This window comes from Camelus dromedarius, chromosome 10 (assembly GCF_036321535.1).
Source record: "Camelus dromedarius isolate mCamDro1 chromosome 10, mCamDro1.pat, whole genome shotgun sequence".
Classification (NCBI taxonomy): domain Eukaryota; kingdom Metazoa; phylum Chordata; class Mammalia; order Artiodactyla; family Camelidae; genus Camelus; species Camelus dromedarius.
The window spans coordinates 60266822-60287251 of record NC_087445.1 but is presented as its reverse complement, the minus strand read 5'-3'; the positions used below and the strand labels follow the sequence as shown (position 1 = coordinate 60287251).

The window sequence follows — 20430 nt, the reverse complement described above, 5'->3', positions numbered from 1 at the left end:
ACTATTTGGTACCAGTGTGATTGGAATTCAGGCAGTCTGACTTGTGGTTAATATGATTAATAATTTTTAAATTATATATTAAGGTTCAAGGAGGAACATCTGTGTTAGGCTGATTTCCCCCAGAGTATTTACATCCAAATGTTCTTTTTTCCTTTTGTTTTCTTTCTTTTTTCTTTTTTGTTGGTGGAGGTACTGGGGATTGAACCCAAGACCTCGTGCATGCTAAGCACTCACTCTACCACTGAGCTATACCCCACCCCCACCCCAGCCAAACGTTCTTAATTTGAAAACAATCAAACTAGCATTGAAAAAAGTAATGCACATTTATTGAAGAAAGTGAAGTGTACAAATAAGCCCATGGATGAAAAATCCATCCAGAAAGAACTACTGCTAATACCTGAGCTATCCTGGGGCTTTTTTTCTTAGGATTTGATAAAGGAATCTAAGGTCAGAGTGAACCCTCTGCAGAAGATCCAGACGGGTCTGCCAGGGCAAACAGGGAGAGGGCAGCTCCCCAATCCCCAACCTCCACTTTAGGAGGTCTTGACAGGGAGAGAACTCAGCCAAAGGGGGAAGGGGCCTGGCCTTGGGTGACAGTGCATTCTGAGATCAGAAAACTGGACACTTGTGAGAACAAAATCTGAAAGAGACACATCACTACATCCCGCTGTGTGTTAGGATTTCAGGTACCTCTATCCTGCACAAAAGGAAGAGAACCCTTCCCAACTCTCAGCCCCTATGGATTCAGCCCCCAAGCTACACCACTTACAGCTATGGGATCTTGGTCAGATTATTTAGTCCCTCTGAGCCTCAGTTCCCTCATCTCTAAAATGGGGGTGATAATAGTATCTATCCCTGAAGGCTGCCTCAAGAATTTAATGAGACCTTACCTACAAAATGCTTAGCCTGGATATATAGCATACACTAGGGGCTAATCAATGTTTTATTATACATATGAGGATCTGTAAATATACTTGTAGCAAGTCTTCAGGATGTAAATTGTGTGAGGTTCTTCAGCTAAGGAGGCGCAATGTTCCTGGCATCAAAAGAAATTTTTGGTGCATCCCAATGAAAGAGTGAAGGCCTCATAACAGTGTTTATCCTCTTCTGGGGATGGAGATGGAAATGGGCCAGCAAAGACATTGTGGTTAGAATTTTTTGTTGTTCAAAGGGCTGAAGGTAGGGAGGGCTATTAAACCTTATGGTAAGAGCAAAGAAAACAGAAAGAGATGATTTTGTATGAATAGAAAAGAGACTGGGAAGAGCATGGGGAGTAAAAAGGGGTTAAGGTCCTTGGAGAAAGTGGGGCCCCTTCACTGGGGGTGGCCCTGGAGCTGTAGCAGCCCTGGAGTCAAGAAAGCAGTGGCAAAATCACCGGAAGTGCTCCCAGGCAGAGGGACTAGAGAGTGCAAGGGGCTTAGGTGGGAGTGGATTTACTTTTATAAAACTGGGATCATCCATTCCATCACTCAGGGCTGAAATGGACTGGAAATGGAGAATCAGCCCCTTCCCTTATTGTGCATCAAACCCTGCCCAACACAGGTCCCCACATGGAGCCTCAGGATACTCATAAACTCCCAAGTGGTGGCCCTCAAGCTTTAACAGGCTTCAGGATCACCTGGGGTGGTGGGGGAGAGGGGTGGTTAAGCAGGCAGTCTTTCCAGGAAGATTCTCATTCACAGAGTCTGGCGTGGACCCGGGAATCTGCGTTTGTGGCAGTTGTCCTGAGACTAGGAAACAAAGGAGCCCTCTGCTCCTAGAAACACTGCCTGAAGGCACTGGTAACCCATTAGTAGGTGGAGAAATCTATTCAAAGAATGGAGACCAGCATCTTTTTTTTTTTTTTTAAGTAGAAAGCATTGTTTATAGTAAGGGTTTTTTAGTTTGTTGCCGCTACATATACATGTGCAGGTGTGAGCACTGGGTTGAATGTATTTCTTACTGAAGGTCATGGTCAAAAAAGTTTGAAAGCTGCTGCTCTAAGGTGACCTCCGGAGCCTTGGTGGGAGTGGGGAGGACTATGCTCGGACTTTAGAGTTTGCCTAGGCAGGGCACCCTGAGCTGGGGACAGAGAAGAATGGACACCTTTGTTACATTTTAGTCATTCTGCAGATTTATTGAGCACCTACCCTTGTGCAAGGCCATGTTTAAGACACTGAGGATACAACAGTAAAGAACAAAGTCTACTCTCCCAGACAAATAGAACAAATGGAAATGTAATATAATGTCGGTAAGTGGTAAGAACTATGAAAAAGACTCAAGCATTATAGGAAAGAGGGCTGGATGGAGGTGCTGATTTAGAAAGGATGACGGAAGAAGTCTCTTGGAGGTGTGGCACTGAATTGTGCCCTAGATAAAGACAGCAAGCAAACCGGGGAAGGAGCATCTGGGGAAGGAGCTCTCTAGGCACAGGGACCAGCAAGGGCAAAATTTATTTTTATGCCACAAACTCTGCTCTCCTCTCACCAAAGAATCAAACACAATTCACATACCGAAAAGATGCTACAAGTATATTTACAAATCCTCACACACATGATAAAATATTTATTAGCCCCTACTGTATGATATAGGTGGGAAATGTATTGATTTTTTTTTAATAAAATTGGATTATCTGTACATTCTGCTCTTTAACATGACTTTTCACTTGCTTGTTTATGACACTGAGTTTTGGTCTTTTTTTTTTTTTTTTTTTTTTTTTTTAATTCTTGGTAGTGAATATTTGGGAAAGGACTATCCTTTCTGATCTTTACTCTCCCTCAGGCTGGCACATTAATGGAAGACCCATCCCCTTGTCTGCCTGCCTGACTCTGGTGTCAGGGCTGGAAGTCATCTGACTGGGGTTTGCATGGTTTCCAGGAGTGGCAAGAAGGCTCTTATTGCTGTGGTTTCTTTTCTCCTGTGATGCATTCCCGGAACAACCAATTTCAACTGTCTCCTTTTAGAGGGACTTGGCAGCCTGACAGTGCAGACACACTCAGACCACATGGGTTCTATGTGATGAAGTTTGGGCCCCCGAGGAGGAGAGAGAATCCTCTCCGCTCTGGCCAGACCAGAAGGGACTGGATGAGACCAGATCTTGTGTCTGGAAGGCTCTCAGGACTAGCCCACCTCAGAGGAGGGACAAGATCAAACTGGGCAAGTCCAGCTTGGAATAACCAGCTCTGGAAGTAAAGAGCCAATAACTAGGATTATATTTATTTATATGAGGCAGAGTTAGAGGCACTGGTAGTGGTAAGCTGAGGGGAGGATAAGTGAGGGGGGAGGTGGAGAAACATGAATTTACGTTGCTTACATCCATAGCATTTTATCTCATGTCCTAATTGGCTGTCCATGACTGTCTTCCCCTTTCATTTTTTTATTCAAAAGTACTCAATGAGCATCTGCTATGTTTTAGACCTTTGCTGTCCGGTACCATAGCCACTAGACACATGTGGCTACTTAAATTTAAAGTTAAAATGAAATTTAATTTAAAAACCAGTTCTTTGGCTGCAGTGGCCACATTTCAGGTGCTCAATAGCCACAGGTGGCTCAGGGCTAGGATATGAGACAGCACAGATATAGAACGCTAACATCATAGTGGAATTTTTTATTGCAGTGCTGTGTTAGACCCTGTGTTAGACACCAGCAGTAAATCCAAGTGTAAAATCAGTCACTGCCCACATGGAACTCACAGTAAGCGAGTGAGACAAGTAAATGAAAAATTATACTATGTTGGGGAAAGTGTGGGGGCTTTGTAAGCACAAAGGAAGGACTACTAACTCAGTCTGGAGAAGGACAGGGATGGTAGGGAAGACTTGAAGGTAAAGAGGGAGATGGCCTCTAAGCTGAGGTTAAATAGCCAGACAAGGATAGGTGAAGGGTATAAGGGAGCCGGGCAGAGGGAACACCTGTGCGAGGAATCAAAGGTGACAGCGAAATGAGCCAGGCAGCTGCAAGTAGTTTCGACCACTGAAGCCTACAGTGTGGGTGGCCGAGGTGGAAGATGTGGCTCAAGAGCTGTATCCCAAGACACATAGACCTAATGAAGGAATTTGGATATTACTTATCTATTGTGTATAACAAAGCACCCCAAAGCTTAGTGGCTTAAAAATGACGACTGTTGATTTGCTCACAATTCTGTGGGTTGGCAAATTGGGCTGGGCTCAGCTGGGCTGTTCTTCTGATGTTTACTCATGTGGTTGCAGTCATCTGATTGCCCCACTGGGGCTGGACGGTCTACAATAGTCTCATTCATATGTCCGGCGTTTGGTGCTACCTGTTGGATGGGCCACACGTCTAACATAGGCTGGGCTGGGCTTCTTCCCATGGTGGTAGCGTTCCAAGAAGACAACAGCAGAAACTATTAGGGCTTTTGAGGCTTAAACTCAGAAGTTGCACAATGTCACTTCCACCACATTCTATTGGTCAAAACAAATTATAAGGCCAGCTCTGACGGGAGAAGCTACAAAGAATTCGTGGCCATTTTTAATCTATCACACCCTAGGATAATGTGGGCCTGACCCAAGTTGGTAGGTAGAGAGAAGTGGAGAGGTTTTTATTCTGGGAATATTTAGGAGTCAGAATTGAGAAGTCCTGGCGATTGTTCTCAAACAAGGAGAAGATAAAGTTACCAGTGACTCCTAGATCCTTGGCATTGGTTGGGTGATTGATGAATGGTGGTGCCCAGCACTCAGAGAGAAAAGAGGAAGAACCGGTTTGGGGGGAAGATGATGTTTCCAGCATGAGTCATGTCAAGGATGAGGTGCCTTTTAGACAGCAAGGTAGAGATGAGCAGGAAGCAGGTGAATATGCAGCTCTAAAGAGAAATCTGGCTAGAGATACCAGTATGGGAGTCTCAGGTGCTTTAAGCCTAAAGCATCTTCCAGGGGGCTGCATCGTCAGAGCTGGAGCATCTTATAGGCAAGGATCCAGAAAGTCCACTTTGTAGCCACACCCAGGCCCCAGGACAAAGCAATCAGTCTCTCCTGGTTGAGAGTTGCCAGATTGTTTTGGGGAAGAGGGATTAAGTTTTTAGGGAGAATCCTAAACTCTCAACTAAGATCAGTGTTACAAGTGGGCATGAGGGTAGATTCCAGCTCCTGCCAGAAGGAAGTCTCCTAACAACAGGCCACTGACTAGTAAATTAGTGAATGCATCATCACTGAGGGATGGAAGAACCCCTATCAGGGATGCTGTGGAGGGGATTCCCTCTCTGGGTTGGAAGATAGACACAATGGCCAGCCCTGATACTCTGTGAAGGTAAATTTTCCTCACCACCCCAACCCCTGTTGCCATAGGCACCTAACTTTCAGAAACTCCATTTCTTCACTGAAGGCAGTTCTGCTCACTGCAGGAGGTACCTACCAGAGTGCAAAAGAAATGTTGGCTAGAGTCCCTGCCATTCATTCATTCATTCACTCACTCATTCATTCAACATTCAACAACCACCTAGTAAACCCAGTGCTATGTACTAGGAATACAGAGATGAATAGACTCTAGTCTAGAGGCAATGTGACTGCAACTACAAAATCTTCGTCTTGTAGCTGCTGTTATTTCTGGAACTGTCTTTCCACTGGATCTCAAGAAGGTACTGAGGGGTCTCTTTGCTGTGGTGCTGGGCTGCAAAGGTTTGATGAAAGAAAGAATGAAAGGGATAGGGGAGTGGGAGATCTGGGGAAGCTTACAAAGGAGGGATCTCTGGGTGGATTCAGGGGAAACTCCAAAGGAAAAAAGCAACATTTCTATCTGGGCGAATAAAAATTTAAAAGGTGGCATTTATTAAGTGCTTTCTCTGTGTATATTACAGTGATACCTGCTTTCTTTGGATAATATAGATTCTCTGGCGGCGTGGTCTTGGCACATCTGTCTTATTCTCTGGAACCTCATCCACGCATTGCTGCAGTAAGAAAGCAGGGCGAGGCGCTCTCGGCTCGACCCTTGGGAGACGTCAGGCGGGCGGAACCGCGGTTCGGCGGCTGGCGAGGGCGCCCGGAGGCATTTCGCCCGGACTCCCGCCTTAGCAACGCGCGCCTCGTTGCTAAGGGCGGAGGCGCGGGAGGCTGTGGATGCCCTCGGGGTTGGTGCCCCCAGTCGGCCTCGGCTCCTGGCCCGGCTGGTCCGCTGGTGGGTATGGAGAACGAGGCGGGAGGAAAGGGTGCATATGGCGGGCGGGGAGGTGGGAGCCCTCGCGCTCTCTGAGCCGCAGCCGCCCACCTGGCTGAAGCAGGGAAGGGGTTCCCAGGACCGGCCTTGGGTTGGGTGGCGCTACGTTCCCATCTTGGGCGAACGTCCCCCCCCCCCCCCCCACCATCAAAAATAAGCTTTGGCCTTTCGCATTGGAGGGCAAGGGGCATTTGTGATCTGAAAGGCCAGAAAAGAAAAACTGCGAACAGGTTGTCCTCAAACTTGGGGCAACCTTGGGACTTCTGGCCTAGTACTGATCACCTGAATGACTTCGGGCAAGACTTGCTTATTCTCTGGGGCTCAATTTCCCATATCTATACCATTAGAAGTTCAAATCAAACCATTTCCCACGTCCTTGTGGTTTTATTTCTGTTTGAGCTTTGGTTTAGATTCCTTGGTCTCTTAGAGTGTAGTTTAGATGTATGGAGAGAGAGATTTGGGGAGAGGGAGGGAGATACGAAATCATCATTTACGTGAACAGTGGGCCAGGAGTCTAGGGGAATAGGGTCCTGTACCTCAGTTTCGCACCTGTGTGACCTTTAGCAAGTTACAATTCTTGAGTCCCAGCTTCTTCGTGGAAAATAACAGGTGAATATGTGCTGGAGTATATCAAAGAATGTTGTACTGCAGAGTTAAAAGAGAATTCTGTGAGTTATGTTTAGAGTGAACACTGGATATATCAAGGCCTTTGGAAGACAGACTGGGGCAGAAATGGGTCCTGGGATTCAGATTTAGGCCTGGTTCCATCTGGAACCAACAAGTACATTGAGAGCCATTTCCCAAGTCCTCTCCAGCCTTTCCAGACCTGAAATCTGGGACAGGGCAGGGCAACTACTCCCTAAAGGGTTTGTTGTTGGGCAGTTTTAAAGGACCCTCATGTTGTTGAGTCCTTAAAAAGCTTCTTGCCAAGCAGACTCCCACCTTAGTATGGCATTCATTCACTGAAGAGATGTTTGCCTTGCATCTTTTCTCCCAGGCTATACTTAAAGTGCAAATACAAAAATAAATAAGATACTATCTCTCCTCTCAAGTATAGTGTATGTTCACAATATAAACAACAGCAGACAACTGAATAGTATTTTCATTTCTTAGTCTACTTCATAATAAATTACAACATGGACATATCTAAGTACAAATATTTTGTTTTCAAGCTTTTAAATTGCCTTGCTATATATTATCTAACATAATAACAAATTCTTAGCCTTAGTGTGATCAGTCACTCTGTTCAGGAGACATAATCGGCTTCAGTTTAATATTCTCTAGACTCATATCCACTTGTATATGTTCTCTGTGCATATCTGTAATGTAAGTTTAATGTATGTGTAATAAGAGTAGAATTAATAAGAGTGAAATTGCTGTTTTCGGCATTGCTATCACTGTTAATCTAGTAATCATGCCAGTAGTCCTCATTTGTTACTAACAGTTTGCCTGGTTGAACTATGAGCTTTAGACCTACTAGCTTTTATGGAGATGCAGTATAGTAAGGTGGTCGAGAGCAAAGCCTCTGGAGTCCGAACGCCTGGATTCAAGTTTAAGCTTGGGCTCTTATTTGCAACTTATTTGTAAACTTGGGCAAGTTACTTGACATCTCAGTGCTTGATTTTTCCTATCTGCAAAATGAGGATGCTAACAATGTCTAGCTCAGAGGCTTGTGGAATAGGTTAAATGATTTAAATATAAAGCATTTAGAACAGTCCTTGGCACATTTTAAGTGCTATTTTTAATCTTCACAGAAGCCCAGTGATAGAGTTATTTTCCCATTTTACATACAGGAAACTGAGAGAGAGGTTCAGCAGCTTGCCCTAGGTTGCAGTAGAGTTGTAATTCAGACCCAGGCCTCATTTAGAGGCTAATGCACTTAATTAAATATTATTCTATTTTGTACTGCTCTTAATTTTTAGAATAAGCTATGCTGTCAACTGATAATTGTATTTATTTGAATTTTAAAAATAGAGTTGTTAAAATGCAGTAAAACTGTGTTTCTTCTTTGTAGATGTTTATAATGGAAATTCTGGACTAGAAGTGAAGAGAGCTACCTAATTATAATTTGCAGCAAACAATGTTTCTCCTCACATTTTCCAGATTTTTAAATAAAGAGTTTGTATGTGATGATTTTGAAAAGCTCTTCCACTCTCAAGTTCTGTGATTCATGCTTATTAAAGCACTATTTTAAACATGAGAAATTGCCTTTCTCACAAAAACAATAAGCTCTGAAGTAAGCAGTCACCTCTGAAGATTTTTGATGAACAGAAATTCTATGAGTAAAATAAAAATGTTTAATGATGAGCTTAAACATACCTTATTTTGCATATTTTAAAAAGTTGTATAATTATAGTATAGTTTCCCTAATTATTGGAAATGTGCAAGTTATAAAATCTTGGAATTTTGTAAGATACCTCTTTCTTTGTGAGGAAAAACTACACTTAGCAATCTCTTACTTACCTTGTAAATCTCCTTTCAGTGCAAACATAAGCTTAGACAGAGAAGAGATTAATTTAAGTGTCTTTTCACTAATTATAGAGATTAGGAAGTGGCTGCCTGAACTATTTTCCAAAGGATAAACATTACAAAGCATTGAATACGGCAGCTCACCAAGAAGATCCTACTGGTTTGAGGGTAATTCTAAATGTTATCTTTTCCTTAGAATGTCCCATGAATACTCTTCAGATGGGAAGTGACTCTCTGAAATACCAGCTAAGAATCCAATTAATTTTAAGCAGAGCCAATCCATTTATAACATCTGCAGTTTCCAGTGACCTAGATCTATGGATGGCATCTGTCCTTAGTTTGATGACAGTGTTGAAAAAGTGGGTTAGATTGACAGGAAGCCCTGCAACATCTGTCTGTCTACCAACAATGCAATATTCCAAGCTTTTTGAAAACTATCTTGGAATTTTTCTTGTGCGCATGCTTGTGTTACCAGGAAACCTGGATTTGCCTCTTGGTGGTTGTCCAGCCAAAAGACACAAATAAGCCAAAGAGCAGGAGAAGAAAGGATTTATTCCTTGCAGCAAGCAAGGAGAACACTGGGGATCTTTCCCAAAGCAGTGTCTCTGAACAACAAAATTGGGGAAGTTTTAAGCTAAGGGTGTATGCATATTTATGAAGGGGCTCAGGTGGTGTATACATATTCATGAGGGGCTTGGGCAGAGGAGAATTCAGCATAGAACTGGGGCAGAGGTTGACAAGAGTCCCAGCTCTAGTTGATTGAAGTCACTGAGGATCAGCAAAGGTCAGCATCACCATTCATTAGGTTCTAGTTAGTCTGGTGGTTGAATGCTCCAGGGGGTTTGGGATTGTGCAAAATAGCTCAAGAATGTGCCTCAGGCTAATCAAATAGAACTGGGAGTCTTTACAACTGACTTATTGTCTCCCTGGCCTAGTCAAGAGTAAGCCTTGTGGCCAGGCTTAGATCACAGTGTGACTCAGACCTAAAATGGCTTCTCTTATATCAAGGAACTTATGGCTGATTCTCTTCCTCTGGGGACCTACCTCCCGCCCTATCTGCTTACCCTTGTGCTTGTTCTAGAGAAGCCTACAATGTCTGACCTGGAAGAGACCTTAGGTTCACTATTTCACAGTAAATGTCTTTGTCACACTGTGCAAGGTAGTTGAGGTACAAAGATGAATATGAGAGTCCTTCCTCTTATGGAGGAGGAAAGTGAGATGAGGCAGGCGGGGCTACAGCCCAGGGCTCTTGATGCCACTCACAGTGTTCTTTTCACAGCATTGCCTTCTGTAGTGGTTACCGATTCTTGTCAGGAGGTAAATTCTGGCAACTTCTCAAAGCATAGGCTGAAATTCTTCTGGAAAACTCTGGGGTTTAAAGGTAGTGATATGATTGAGAATACCTGGTGAATTTTAGCTGCCATGGCTCCCTGTAGACTGTTCTTCCTAGAACTAGGCTGATCGCGTTCGGGAGAGGGAGATGTCATGTCCTGGGGCCTGCAGGAGTGCTTAGGGTGGCCACTAAGTGAGGGTTCTTGGCTTCTCGCAGGGAAGAATTCAAGAGTGAGCTGTAGTAAAGGGAAAGCAGGCTTATTTAGAGAGATACACACTCCAGAGGCAGAATGCAGACCGTCGCAGAAAGTGGGAGCAGCCCCCGGGCACGGGGTCATAGTGTTTTCACGGGTGACGTAATTTCGTAGGCTAACGAGTGGGAGGAATATTCTTGCTATTTTGAGGATGTCCCAGGAATTGGGCCACTGGCCACTTTTTGACCTTTTATGGTCCACCTCAGAACTGTCATGGCCTAAGGGGAGTGGCTTTTGGTATTACAGTGAAGGTATATTAAGCTAAAGGTCAATGACCGGACTGTTCCCAAAGCCGCCTTGGTCTCAGCTGGTTCTAGCTGGTCTTTATCGTATCCCAACAGCTGTGCCCCTTGTTCTTTTATCTCGTGTTTGGTCTGTGTCTTGCCCCTTTCCCTCCTGTCTCAACTGTGCTCATAAGACACTCATCTCCTAGAATTTCTTTAAGCAGAGCCCCAGAAGAAATGGGGACTGGGTATTCCTACCTCCCCATTTTCTTCCCTCTGTCCTCTGGCATCTCAGGGGACAGCTAGTTGCAGAGGAACATGACCCAGAGTAGCTGCGATTAGGTCCTAGCCACATACCTTCAGTCCCAACAAGATGTCTACACCGGCCACTTCTCCCCGTCTCTTTTTTCCTCTGTTTCACCAACAACTAGTATTGGACCTGCACACAGTCAGTGTTAGGGGGTGTTTCCTGAATGAGTGTATGAGAGGGTGGTATTGTTTTACATTTTTGCAAATCTCTTTACTGTTTGGCTTAAACAGAAGACAGTTGGATTCTCATGTCTGCTTCTGCATTCAGTCTAGTGCAGTATGTCGTGTGGGTTGTAGTATAAGAAGAAAGTCAGGCCTCACGCAGACATAGTTGGAAAAAGGAGGCCCTCACAGACTCCCTGAACGGCTCTCAGGAATCCCCAGCTGTCCTGAGATGACACTTTGAGAACTGCTGGTCAGGTCATTACCTGTATTGTCTCATCTAGCGTCGTTATCTCTGCATCTCATTCTTACTACAGAATAACCTCATGACCCTGGCACACTGATTTAGCGAAGTGTCACAGTGAAATTACTTAACAGCAATCTGGCAAGTTAGAAAGGTTATAACCTTTTAGAATAACTACGGCTCCTTTTCAAGAAGCTTCACTAGTATAAATTATTCATTATTTTCAAATACACACTCTCTGTATTTATTTTGTGGCAGAATATACATAACATAAACTTTATTATTATTCTTTTTAATAGACAATGTTATGTAACCATCACCACTGTCTAGTTCCAGAACATTTTCATTGCCCCAAAGGCAACTCTGTACCCATTAAATAGCCACTCTGCATTCCCCTTTTTCTTGGCAGCCACTAATCTGCTTTCTGTCTCTTTAGATTTAAATAGATTCATATAATATGTGGCCTTCTGTGACTGGCCTCTTTTGCTTAGTCTGTTTTCAGGGTTCATCATGTTATACAGTATTTATCAGTACTTCATCCCTTTTTATGGCTGAATAATATTCTGTTGATAACATAGCATTTTATTTATTCATTTATCCACTGATGGACATTTGGGTTGTTTTCACCTTTTGGCTGTTGTGAACAGTGCTGCCATGAACACTCACGTATAAATTTTGGTTTGAACACCTGTTTTCAATTCTTTTGGCTATATACCCAGAAGCAGAATTGCTGGATCACATGGGAATTCTGTATTTGACTTACTGGGGAACATCTTAGTATTTTTTAAACCACTTTTGTTTTTGTTTTTGTCTGCTAATGCTTTCCTGGAGGATGCATTCCCAGGGCCATAAGAGTGAGGCAGGGAAAGGAGGAAAAGCAAATGCGTACAATTAGTCTTTTTCAAAAACAAGGAATTATTATTACATAACCATACTACCTACCATTATCGTGCCTAGCACAGTTAACGGTATGTATTCTCCTTTTTACTAAACAGGGAACACAACTTCCAGCAGCCACAAGGGATGCTGCTATGCAGGTGCCATCTGAAATGAGCTCTTCCCCAGAAGGTTTCGTGCAGGTTCTGTGCAGTGATGGGGAAACTGCAAAGCAAACTCAAACACAGCACGTATAAATACAGGTACAGCAGTCCTACCTCGGGATCCCAAGTTTTATCAGCCTGCATTAAAATTCTCCACTAAAGAAAGAGAAGGCCCACAGCGATCATTGATGACCTTCTCTGAACAGTTGGTTTGGCCTTTTTTCCTTTTGGATAAGAAACAGCTTAGTAGCTAGCATCGGCAGCCACACAGAGAGGGCCCCTACATCTTTGGGAATCATCTCTAGAGTGAGCAAAGACTCCGGCTTCTTCCTTTATCAGATTCCAGTCATTCACTCATTCTGAGCATTTACAGAGTTAATAACACCATTTCCGGCAATGTCAGCGGGTCTGCCTTCTCTACTCTTTTTCTGTCTTTCTCCTCAGCCTGGCCTGAATTGCTACCATAGCCCACACTCTTCTTCCCCTGGCTCCGCTGTGCACCCCATACCATTGGGCCCCTCATTTTTCATCCTCTCTTTAGCAGGCCTGATGGAATTATAGAAGAGAGAATTCAAACTAAAGCTTTTCAAGAGTACAGCCCAGCTCACGTGGATACCGTCTCTGTTGTTGCCGCTTTGAACTCAGACCTCTGTGTCTCTGGAGGAAAAGATAAGGTGGGGTTTGCGGTGCTTCCCAGGGAACAAGCTTATTGCAGAGAAGGGAAGATATTTGGAAAGGAAATGCTGGTTTTGCATTTCTGGCAGCAACGTTGAGTATGTAAAAACATCAGCTTTACAATTAGAAACACTGGGTTTAAATTCCTGCTCTGCCCCTTCCTATTACTTTGGGCAAGTCTTTTAATTCTCCTGAGCTTCAGTCTCCTTATCTGTTAAATGGGGATAGTGATGCCAACTGCACAGAACAGTCATGAGGATTAAATGGTAAGATCCTTGGCACTCTGCCATACCACCCACATGCTTTTTATAAGTGACTAATATCATTATTCCAGCCAATCCATTTTCACACCTATGTGCAGACACAGGACATACCTGTCAGCAAAAGGAGGCTTCTGTTCTCTTCTATGCATCTCTTTTGCCAAAATGTCTGCACTGGGGTGCATCCCAGTTGTCACTTTGAATCTGGTTGCTTTCTCTTCCCCCCATGTATTTGGCTCTATCAGAGCACTCAGAGCTAGGATCTCAGTAGCAAAAACATTGATTCTTTTGTAATAAATAATGTCTCTCATTTTCAGTAGCCATTTAGAATATTCAAATTCCATTTTCTTAGTGTATTTCACTGATTCTAAGATACACGTGTTTCCACATTTTAACACCTCTGAAATCAGGATGCATCAAAATTGATGATAAAGCACGATATCATAATTTAATTGGCAGTATTTTGTCTCAACATCTATGTCATCTGAGAAATATGGAATTTTATTTACATAATTGTCACTTGTGAGAGGTAGATAGCGCAAGGATTATCCTCTCCATTTTGCAGATTAAGAAACTGGGATTTAACTAGGTCAAGTGCTAACATGCTCCTTCCTCTCATGCAATGCACTACAGAGACTGGGCCAGAGAATGCTTCTGAAATCCTGTTTAAGGGAAGAAACACCCATAACAAAATATTTAAGTATATACTTGGAAAGAGGATAGAAAGAAAATTTTAACAATGATTCTCTCTGGCAGATGGGATTATGGATGAGATTTTTTATTTTGGAATGAGAAAAAGAAGTATGATCTGTTTCACAACAATGTGAACATACTTAACACCACTGAATTGGACACCTAGAAATGATTAAGATGGTAAATTTAAAAAAAGAGAAAAGTATGATACAGTTAGTGAAAAAAAATCTAATCCCATGTGGATTCTCCTTCAGCATCTACAACCACAACCTCACCCCAGATCAGTTCCCCTTGGGGAGTGTTATCCCAAACCCATCGGTAAGGCCTGGAGAAGGGGCCCAGTGTCTCTGGGGGAGACAGAGGGACTCAAAGTAGGGGGCTGTGAGGAGCGGTGCAATAATAAAACCTTGACAGAGAGGAAGACATTATGTAGAGAATGGGGTAAAGGCTTATGGTTTCAGTTAAACAGAAATTCAGTTAAACTAAAATATTCTAATGACTCTGCAGACAGTGGTGGCCTATAACTGGAGAGCTGGAAATGTGGTGAAAAGGTTCAAAGGACATGAACGTGAAATTACCAAGGTAATTGTCATATGATTATTACCATGAGGAAAATTTGGAACTGAATTAGTATCTAATAGCTCTAGGTAGTAAGAGTAACTATCCAGTGTTAAGGAAAAATGCAGGGTTTCATGCGATGCTGTGAAGCCCTGCTCCAGGACGAGCAGAGCAAACTGTTCACTGAGCCGTCGTTACAGGTATTAGACACAATTTGTCTTTCATTATTAAGCCCTTCCTAGCACAGGTGATGAATAGCGGACAGCTGAGAATAACTCTTCCCGACCTAACTTAACAGAGACGTGTATTAAAGGGTTACACAGTGTTTACTAGGGCTAGAAAAATGTCACAATCTCCATGCTCAGGAACCTTGTAGTCTAGTTGGGGAAATTTTTTTAAAAGCCAACAATAGTTAAATACAAATTAATTTGTTAAATAGCACTGCAGAGTAGAGTGAGCTTACAGCAAAAATGATAAGAGAATGCCAGTTTCTATAAGTCCCCTCTCGGAAGTGTACCAAAATGAACCAGAAATTCAGATGCAAACTCCATCATAATGAAACTAGGCATCAGCGACCATCACATAGCACAGAGTATATTTCCCTGCCAGACACGGTGCATTTTGAACCAGACTGAGAGCCCGCAAGGCTCTAGCACACTTACCCTCGGGTCTTTTTTCCAGGCAAACAAGCACACACACCAGAGCTTTTTTCTCTTGAGCAGATAGCCTGTGTTCGCAAATCAGACCAGTTCTTCAGCGCCTCTCGCGACAAGATGGTCATGATGTGGGACTTGGAAGGCTCCTCACAACCAAGGCAGCAGTTCTCTGGCCACACCATGGTGGTCACTGGGTTGGCTGTGAGTCCAGGTAAAGTAAATCCAATCTCTTCCCAGCACCGCTGTGCTTTCTGAAAAGCTCTGTTCCGGGCCCATCTCATGGACCGTTTTCCTGCCGTTGTCTCCCAAGACTCATCACAGCTGTGCACTGGCTCCCGTGACAACAGCCTGCTTCTGTGGGATGTGGGGACCGGACAGTGTGCCGAGAGAGTGTCAGTCTCCAGGAACCTGGTACGAAGTCAGACATGGTACAGAGCAGGGCAGCAGAAGGGAGCGTGGGGTGAGGAAGGGCCTGGGAGAGAGGTCGGGAGTCCCAGGACCAGGCATTAGAGGCTTGGGTCCTACTTACTGCTCACCTCTAACCCTCCATCAGACCCCAGCCTCTCAGGATTATTCGATTAGATGAGCTCTTAAGGTCTTCTGCTCCAGAGAACAACTCCACTAGTTTATATTGGAGTTTTAAGCGGTATCCTCACTTATTCCTTCAAGACATAGTTATTCCATATCTTCTGGGGGCCAGACACTGTGCTAGAAGCAGGATTAGTGACCCAGGACACTGTCCGTGTCCTCCAGGAGCTCACAGCTTATGGTTATTGTGTGTTCTGTAACATTATGCAGAGAAACAGGCATGATCTTTTTGCTTTATGTATAATTTGCTCTGTTTATGAAGACTAGTGTTTTCTGGTAGCAGACTCATACATCAGTTCTGCAACCTTTGGGGTTAGTCATACATAGTTTCAGATCGTGGATTTGTCACTTTTAAGCTGTGTGACCCCAAGAAACTTACTTAGAGTCTCAGTGTTTTCATTTATAAAATGGGGAGAATTCTATCACCTGACACATTAACATTCCTTTAGTGGTCATCAAATGTCAGTCATAGTCATCTTTTCTGGTTTTGAAGACAACCGCCAATGGTAAGGTGTGCTTGCCCTGTGCCTTCCATATTTGTGCAAGTTGCTGGGAAGGAGAGAAAATCCTGACACCTTGGGTGGTTTTGAGAACTGTTTCATGCCTGTCCAGCAGAGGGCTGCAGGGATAAAGAAACAAGAACGCTTACAGAACCCTGCGAGGCCGTGGGCTAGGGTTTCACTGGTCCCACTTTAAAACAGGGGCTGCTCTCTTTAGTGGTTTCAGGCACCAAACACCCATGTGTTTGGGTTTTAGGCACTCTTGAGAGTGCCGGCATGCATTTCAGTACTCACAACTGGCCCAGCTACTACCATTGCTGCTGCTAACCTGCGAGATGCAGGTACAGCGTGACTAGTGGGTGTCTGCGAAACATCAAATCCCTTAAGTCAGATTGCTAGTTCAGCATCCTTGAGAAGTGATGGCAGAGAGGCTATTTAGCAAAGTCTACAGGAATTAACAGCAGAGGAATGACATGGTATGGAGAAGTTTTGAAAAGTTTGCTTGTTCCAGGTCACTCACCTGTGCTGGGTCCCCAGAGAACCATATATACTCCAGACCTCTGAAGATAAAACCATCAGGTGGGCTTACTGAGCAGCAGTGAAGGTGTTTCTGGTGAAGGTTTGTGGCACCCATGACTCTGTTCCTACTCTGCTTCTCTACATTGCTGTGCCCTTCCCCGCACCTTCCACCCCTCCGCCCCTCGCTGGTGCTGGGGCCTCTCTGATCTGGCTCCACGGATCATCTGAGTGGAGACTGAATGGCAGGAGGTCAGCTTGTTCTGGTTAGTTTCAAAGCAGGTGATTCTGCGAGGCCCTGTAGTGGGAACGTGTTCAGATTAACCTCAGGGTCAGTGACTTGCTCGTCCCACCCCTTCAAGCTGCCCAAGTCTACCAGCTGCCCTTGCTGGGCTCCAGATGTTCTTGATCACCCAGCCCTCAGGTGAAGCTCTCCCTGTGGAAGCAGGGTCAGAATCACCATCAGGGGAGTCAAATAAGTAAATTTTTCTAGACTAGAAAGCACAACTAGAAACTTTGGATCTCAGAAGAGATTCTACTTAGAAAATGTAGGAATGAGATAAAGAGGTAAAAATGAGACAAGAGGTAAAACAAAACACTCCCTAGTGGATCCCATGGCCCAGGCTGGCCAAGACCTGTAAATGCTTTGCATCTGATTCTAGAACGATGACTGTTCCTCTCTATTATGATAACTGTCTTTTTAAAAAATTTTAAATCACAGGCACAGAAATATCCTGTCTGTTGAAAGTAGTATCCCAAAGGACCAAATTAACAAATTAACTTGTACAATGAAGATGCTTGGTCTAGATTCCTAGTAATTAGATCTCAAAATAGAAAGAACTCAGATGTCATTCAATCTGGTTATTTCCTGCCAGCTTTGGAATCTCTGAGACTGATCTGGTTCATGTTGCTGTTTTTAGGTAAATCGTGACGTTCCGAAGCAGCAAAGAGCCAAGACTTTTATGTTGGCGGGCTATTCCAGGTGCATTTCAGCACATTTACTGCAAACCCAGTTCCTGCTGTAATTTCTTTCAGACTGTGGGACAGTCGGGGGCTGCATGTAGCTCATGTATTTCCCGTAAAGCAGCACATCCAGACCTACTGCGAGGTCAGTGAGGATGGACACAGGTGTATCTCCTGCAGCAGCGGCTTTGGAGGAGAAGGCTGTGAAGCCACAGTAAGAGACTGTGTGGGGTCCAGGTGTTGGGTTGCTGATGAGAAATTACTTCCTCTGGGCTCATACATGTTCTGGGCTACACAGGCAGGCTCTTCTAACGTCTCAGGCCTATTGCAAGTGCATACTGTAAGCGCTTCTTTGCATTTCAGATGCTTCTTTCCAGAAACATCCATTGCCTAGGGCTCTCTGCATTGGTCATAGAAAGACAAATGTGATGGGAGTCAAGATAGAAAGGTGCTAAACACAGAATCAGCCTGCTAATGTCCCTCCTCCCAACAGAGCTTAGAAAGGGGAAGAACCAAGTACATCCGTATTGTACATGTGGCCACAGTAAAGGACGTCCAAGCTCTTCAGGAAGTTCGGAGCTCCAGTGTCAGTCAAGGGCCCACCCCACCCCTTACCCATATATTTTTCCTTGCAATTAATTTCAGGATAGATTGCCTAGGCTCCTCCAAATTACCTTAGATTCTTAATTGTAGAATGTCAGTTAAAAGGCTTATCTAGTTAATCCAAATAGAACATTAAGAACTCCCATTTTATCAAATATTCATTATGTGCGAGGCACCGGGCTTAGCACATTCCATGCATTATCTCATTAATCCTTAAAACAACCTCATGAGTTAGGTATTATTATAGTTCCCATTTTATAGATGAGGAAATAGAGACATCTCTTGTTGAAATCTCTTGTACAAGACCACACCTCTAGTAAGTGGTAGGTTGAGGTGTTGAATTTCAGGCTGTTGATGTAGCATCTTGTCTCCAAGCATTTCCAGCTCCTGCAGCTGTTCCCTGGATGACATGGTGTCCAATGATTTCATTATTTTTGGACACAATTCCATTTGTTCCCTTCCATGCATATTATTTGCCAGGTGTGGTCTGATTTGTATCAACAAGAGTGGGATGGCATGACTGTTGCCTCCCTTGTAGAATCTAGTCTTCCTATACTGAGATTCAGCATCTAGGCATTAAATCAGAGGGTTTGCACCTGTATGTACTTCTCATCCACAGATGCCAAGAAGCTGATATAAGGCAGCTCGTGAGCTGTCATAGAAAGTAGGCAACCCCCTACTGCCCCACTGGGCTGTAGGACTGGGAACCTTCACTTCCCTAACCATGATGTTGATGGGGAAGGAAGCAACCCTCTGGCACATCCTTAACCCAGATTATTTGAGACCTAGTTGATGCTCAGAATAGTCACTGCGTGGCTGGATGTTTGGATGTGTGGATGGGATGGATGAAGATAAGGGGTGGCCATGTGAGGAGGTAAGTGGAGGGAAGCGATGCATCATGAGAGGGTGGTGAGACGGGTATCAGTGAATGAAGTATATATGAAGCTAGAGAAATATGTATATGTGAGCTAGCCTCTGTCACTACTTTGCAGTTGTGGGACCTTCGGCAGACGCGGAACAGAATCTGTGAGTATAAGGGGCATTTCCAGACTGTTGCATCCTGTGTCTTTCTACCAAGGGCATTAGCCTTGATGCCTGTAATTGCTACCTCATCACATGACTGCAAGGTGAAGATCTGGAACCAAGATACTGGAGGTAAGGAGCCATCTTTCCTTGTCCCCCTCCTGCTCCTTTCTATAGTTGAAGTCTTGGGGTTGACTTCCCTGCCAGTTTACGTTCCTCTGAAGCACGTGGTGCCTCTCATCTGGGTTAGATGCACGTAGTATGTGCTTTATTTCTGTGGGTTTCTCACAAGGATGTTTCAAGATATTGCACTCTTGGCCTAACCTGCAGGCTCCCCCTCCCTCCCCAGCCTGCCTTTCCACCTTGTCTCTGGATGGATCAGGACCCTTGACTTCCCTGGCTGTTGCTGACACCACCTCCTCATTGTGTGCAAGTTTCAGCAGAGGAATTCACTTACTCAGGGTGGACCACAGCCAAGGACTGGAACTGCGGGAAGTGGCAGCATTCTGAGGCCAAGAGACCTTCCCTGGACAATAGCAAACTGTGGCCCCTTCCTTTCTCAGTGTGACTGTGTTTGTCCCTGTTACCCTGGGAGGGCAATGTGGGGCTGGTGTTCTTTGCTTAGGTTCCCTTAGAAGGTATGGCAGTATTAGAAGTCAATTTAAGTCCAGTGGTTCAAAATCAGGTGCACAGATTAGAAACATAAAGTTCTCAATCTAAGTTAAATCCAAATGCAATTTCTAATGAGCTTTGGGGACTGCTCTTCAAAAAAAAAAAGTTCATGGCTCAGAACACAGGGTCTGAGTCTATTGAACTGACCTTTTCCATGTCTCTACAAAAGAAAAAAATGCAGAGGGGAGAGAAACTCTGTTTTGGTTGCCTCACAATTATCTGACTGAGAAAGAATAACACATAGATGAAATGGATTGTAGACATGAGATTAAGCTCTAATCACTGACCCTTAACAATGTGAAAGATCAAAGTTAGGGCAAGAAAGCAAAAGCCTTGGCCTCTCCTCGGAGTCGCGGAGCAGGAGGAGGCAAACCCTGCCTGCCCTCGGAAGCCTCCTACACGGGTGCTGGGGCTGCGTGAAAATGAGACCTGAGACGGCTCGAGGAGGCTGATGACCACGGCCCTCACCCAGGGTTACATGAGTTATCAAACCTGTTCTGTGGATAAGAAAATGGAGAGATTAAAGCTAAAATTTTTCATTTGTATAT

At 44.2% G+C, this 20430-nt stretch overlaps 1 protein-coding gene across 1 annotated transcript; it reads left to right on the top strand.

The window, feature by feature from the left end:
* The first annotated feature begins 6017 nt into the window (after positions 1–6017).
* On the top strand, positions 6018–20427 carry WDR31 (WD repeat domain 31). Its single transcript, XM_031450225.2, has 10 exons — positions 6018–6102; positions 12131–12274; positions 12717–12849; positions 14311–14385; positions 15084–15228; positions 15328–15428; positions 16617–16684; positions 17657–17798; positions 19180–19342; positions 19560–20427. The coding sequence occupies exons 2-10, from the start codon at positions 12228–12230 to the stop codon at positions 19718–19720; spliced, it is 1035 nt and encodes a 344-aa protein (XP_031306085.1). The 5' UTR covers positions 6018–6102; positions 12131–12227; the 3' UTR covers positions 19721–20427.
* Positions 20428–20430: the final 3 nt, after the last annotated feature.

What these genes read in the sequence shown, in the direction of transcription:
- WDR31 (XM_031450225.2), top strand. Translation starts at nt 12,228, where the DNA reads ATGGGGAAACTGCAAAGCAAACTCAAACACAGCACGTATAAATACAG. An exon ending in ATGAACGTGAAATTACCAAG is followed by an intron (nt 14,386 to 15,083) that starts GTAATTGTCATA and finishes TCTCTTGAGCAG; the next exon opens with ATAGCCTGTGTTCGCAAATC. An exon ending in GAGAAGGCTGTGAAGCCACA is followed by an intron (nt 17,799 to 19,179) that starts GTAAGAGACTGT and finishes ACTACTTTGCAG; the next exon opens with TTGTGGGACCTTCGGCAGAC.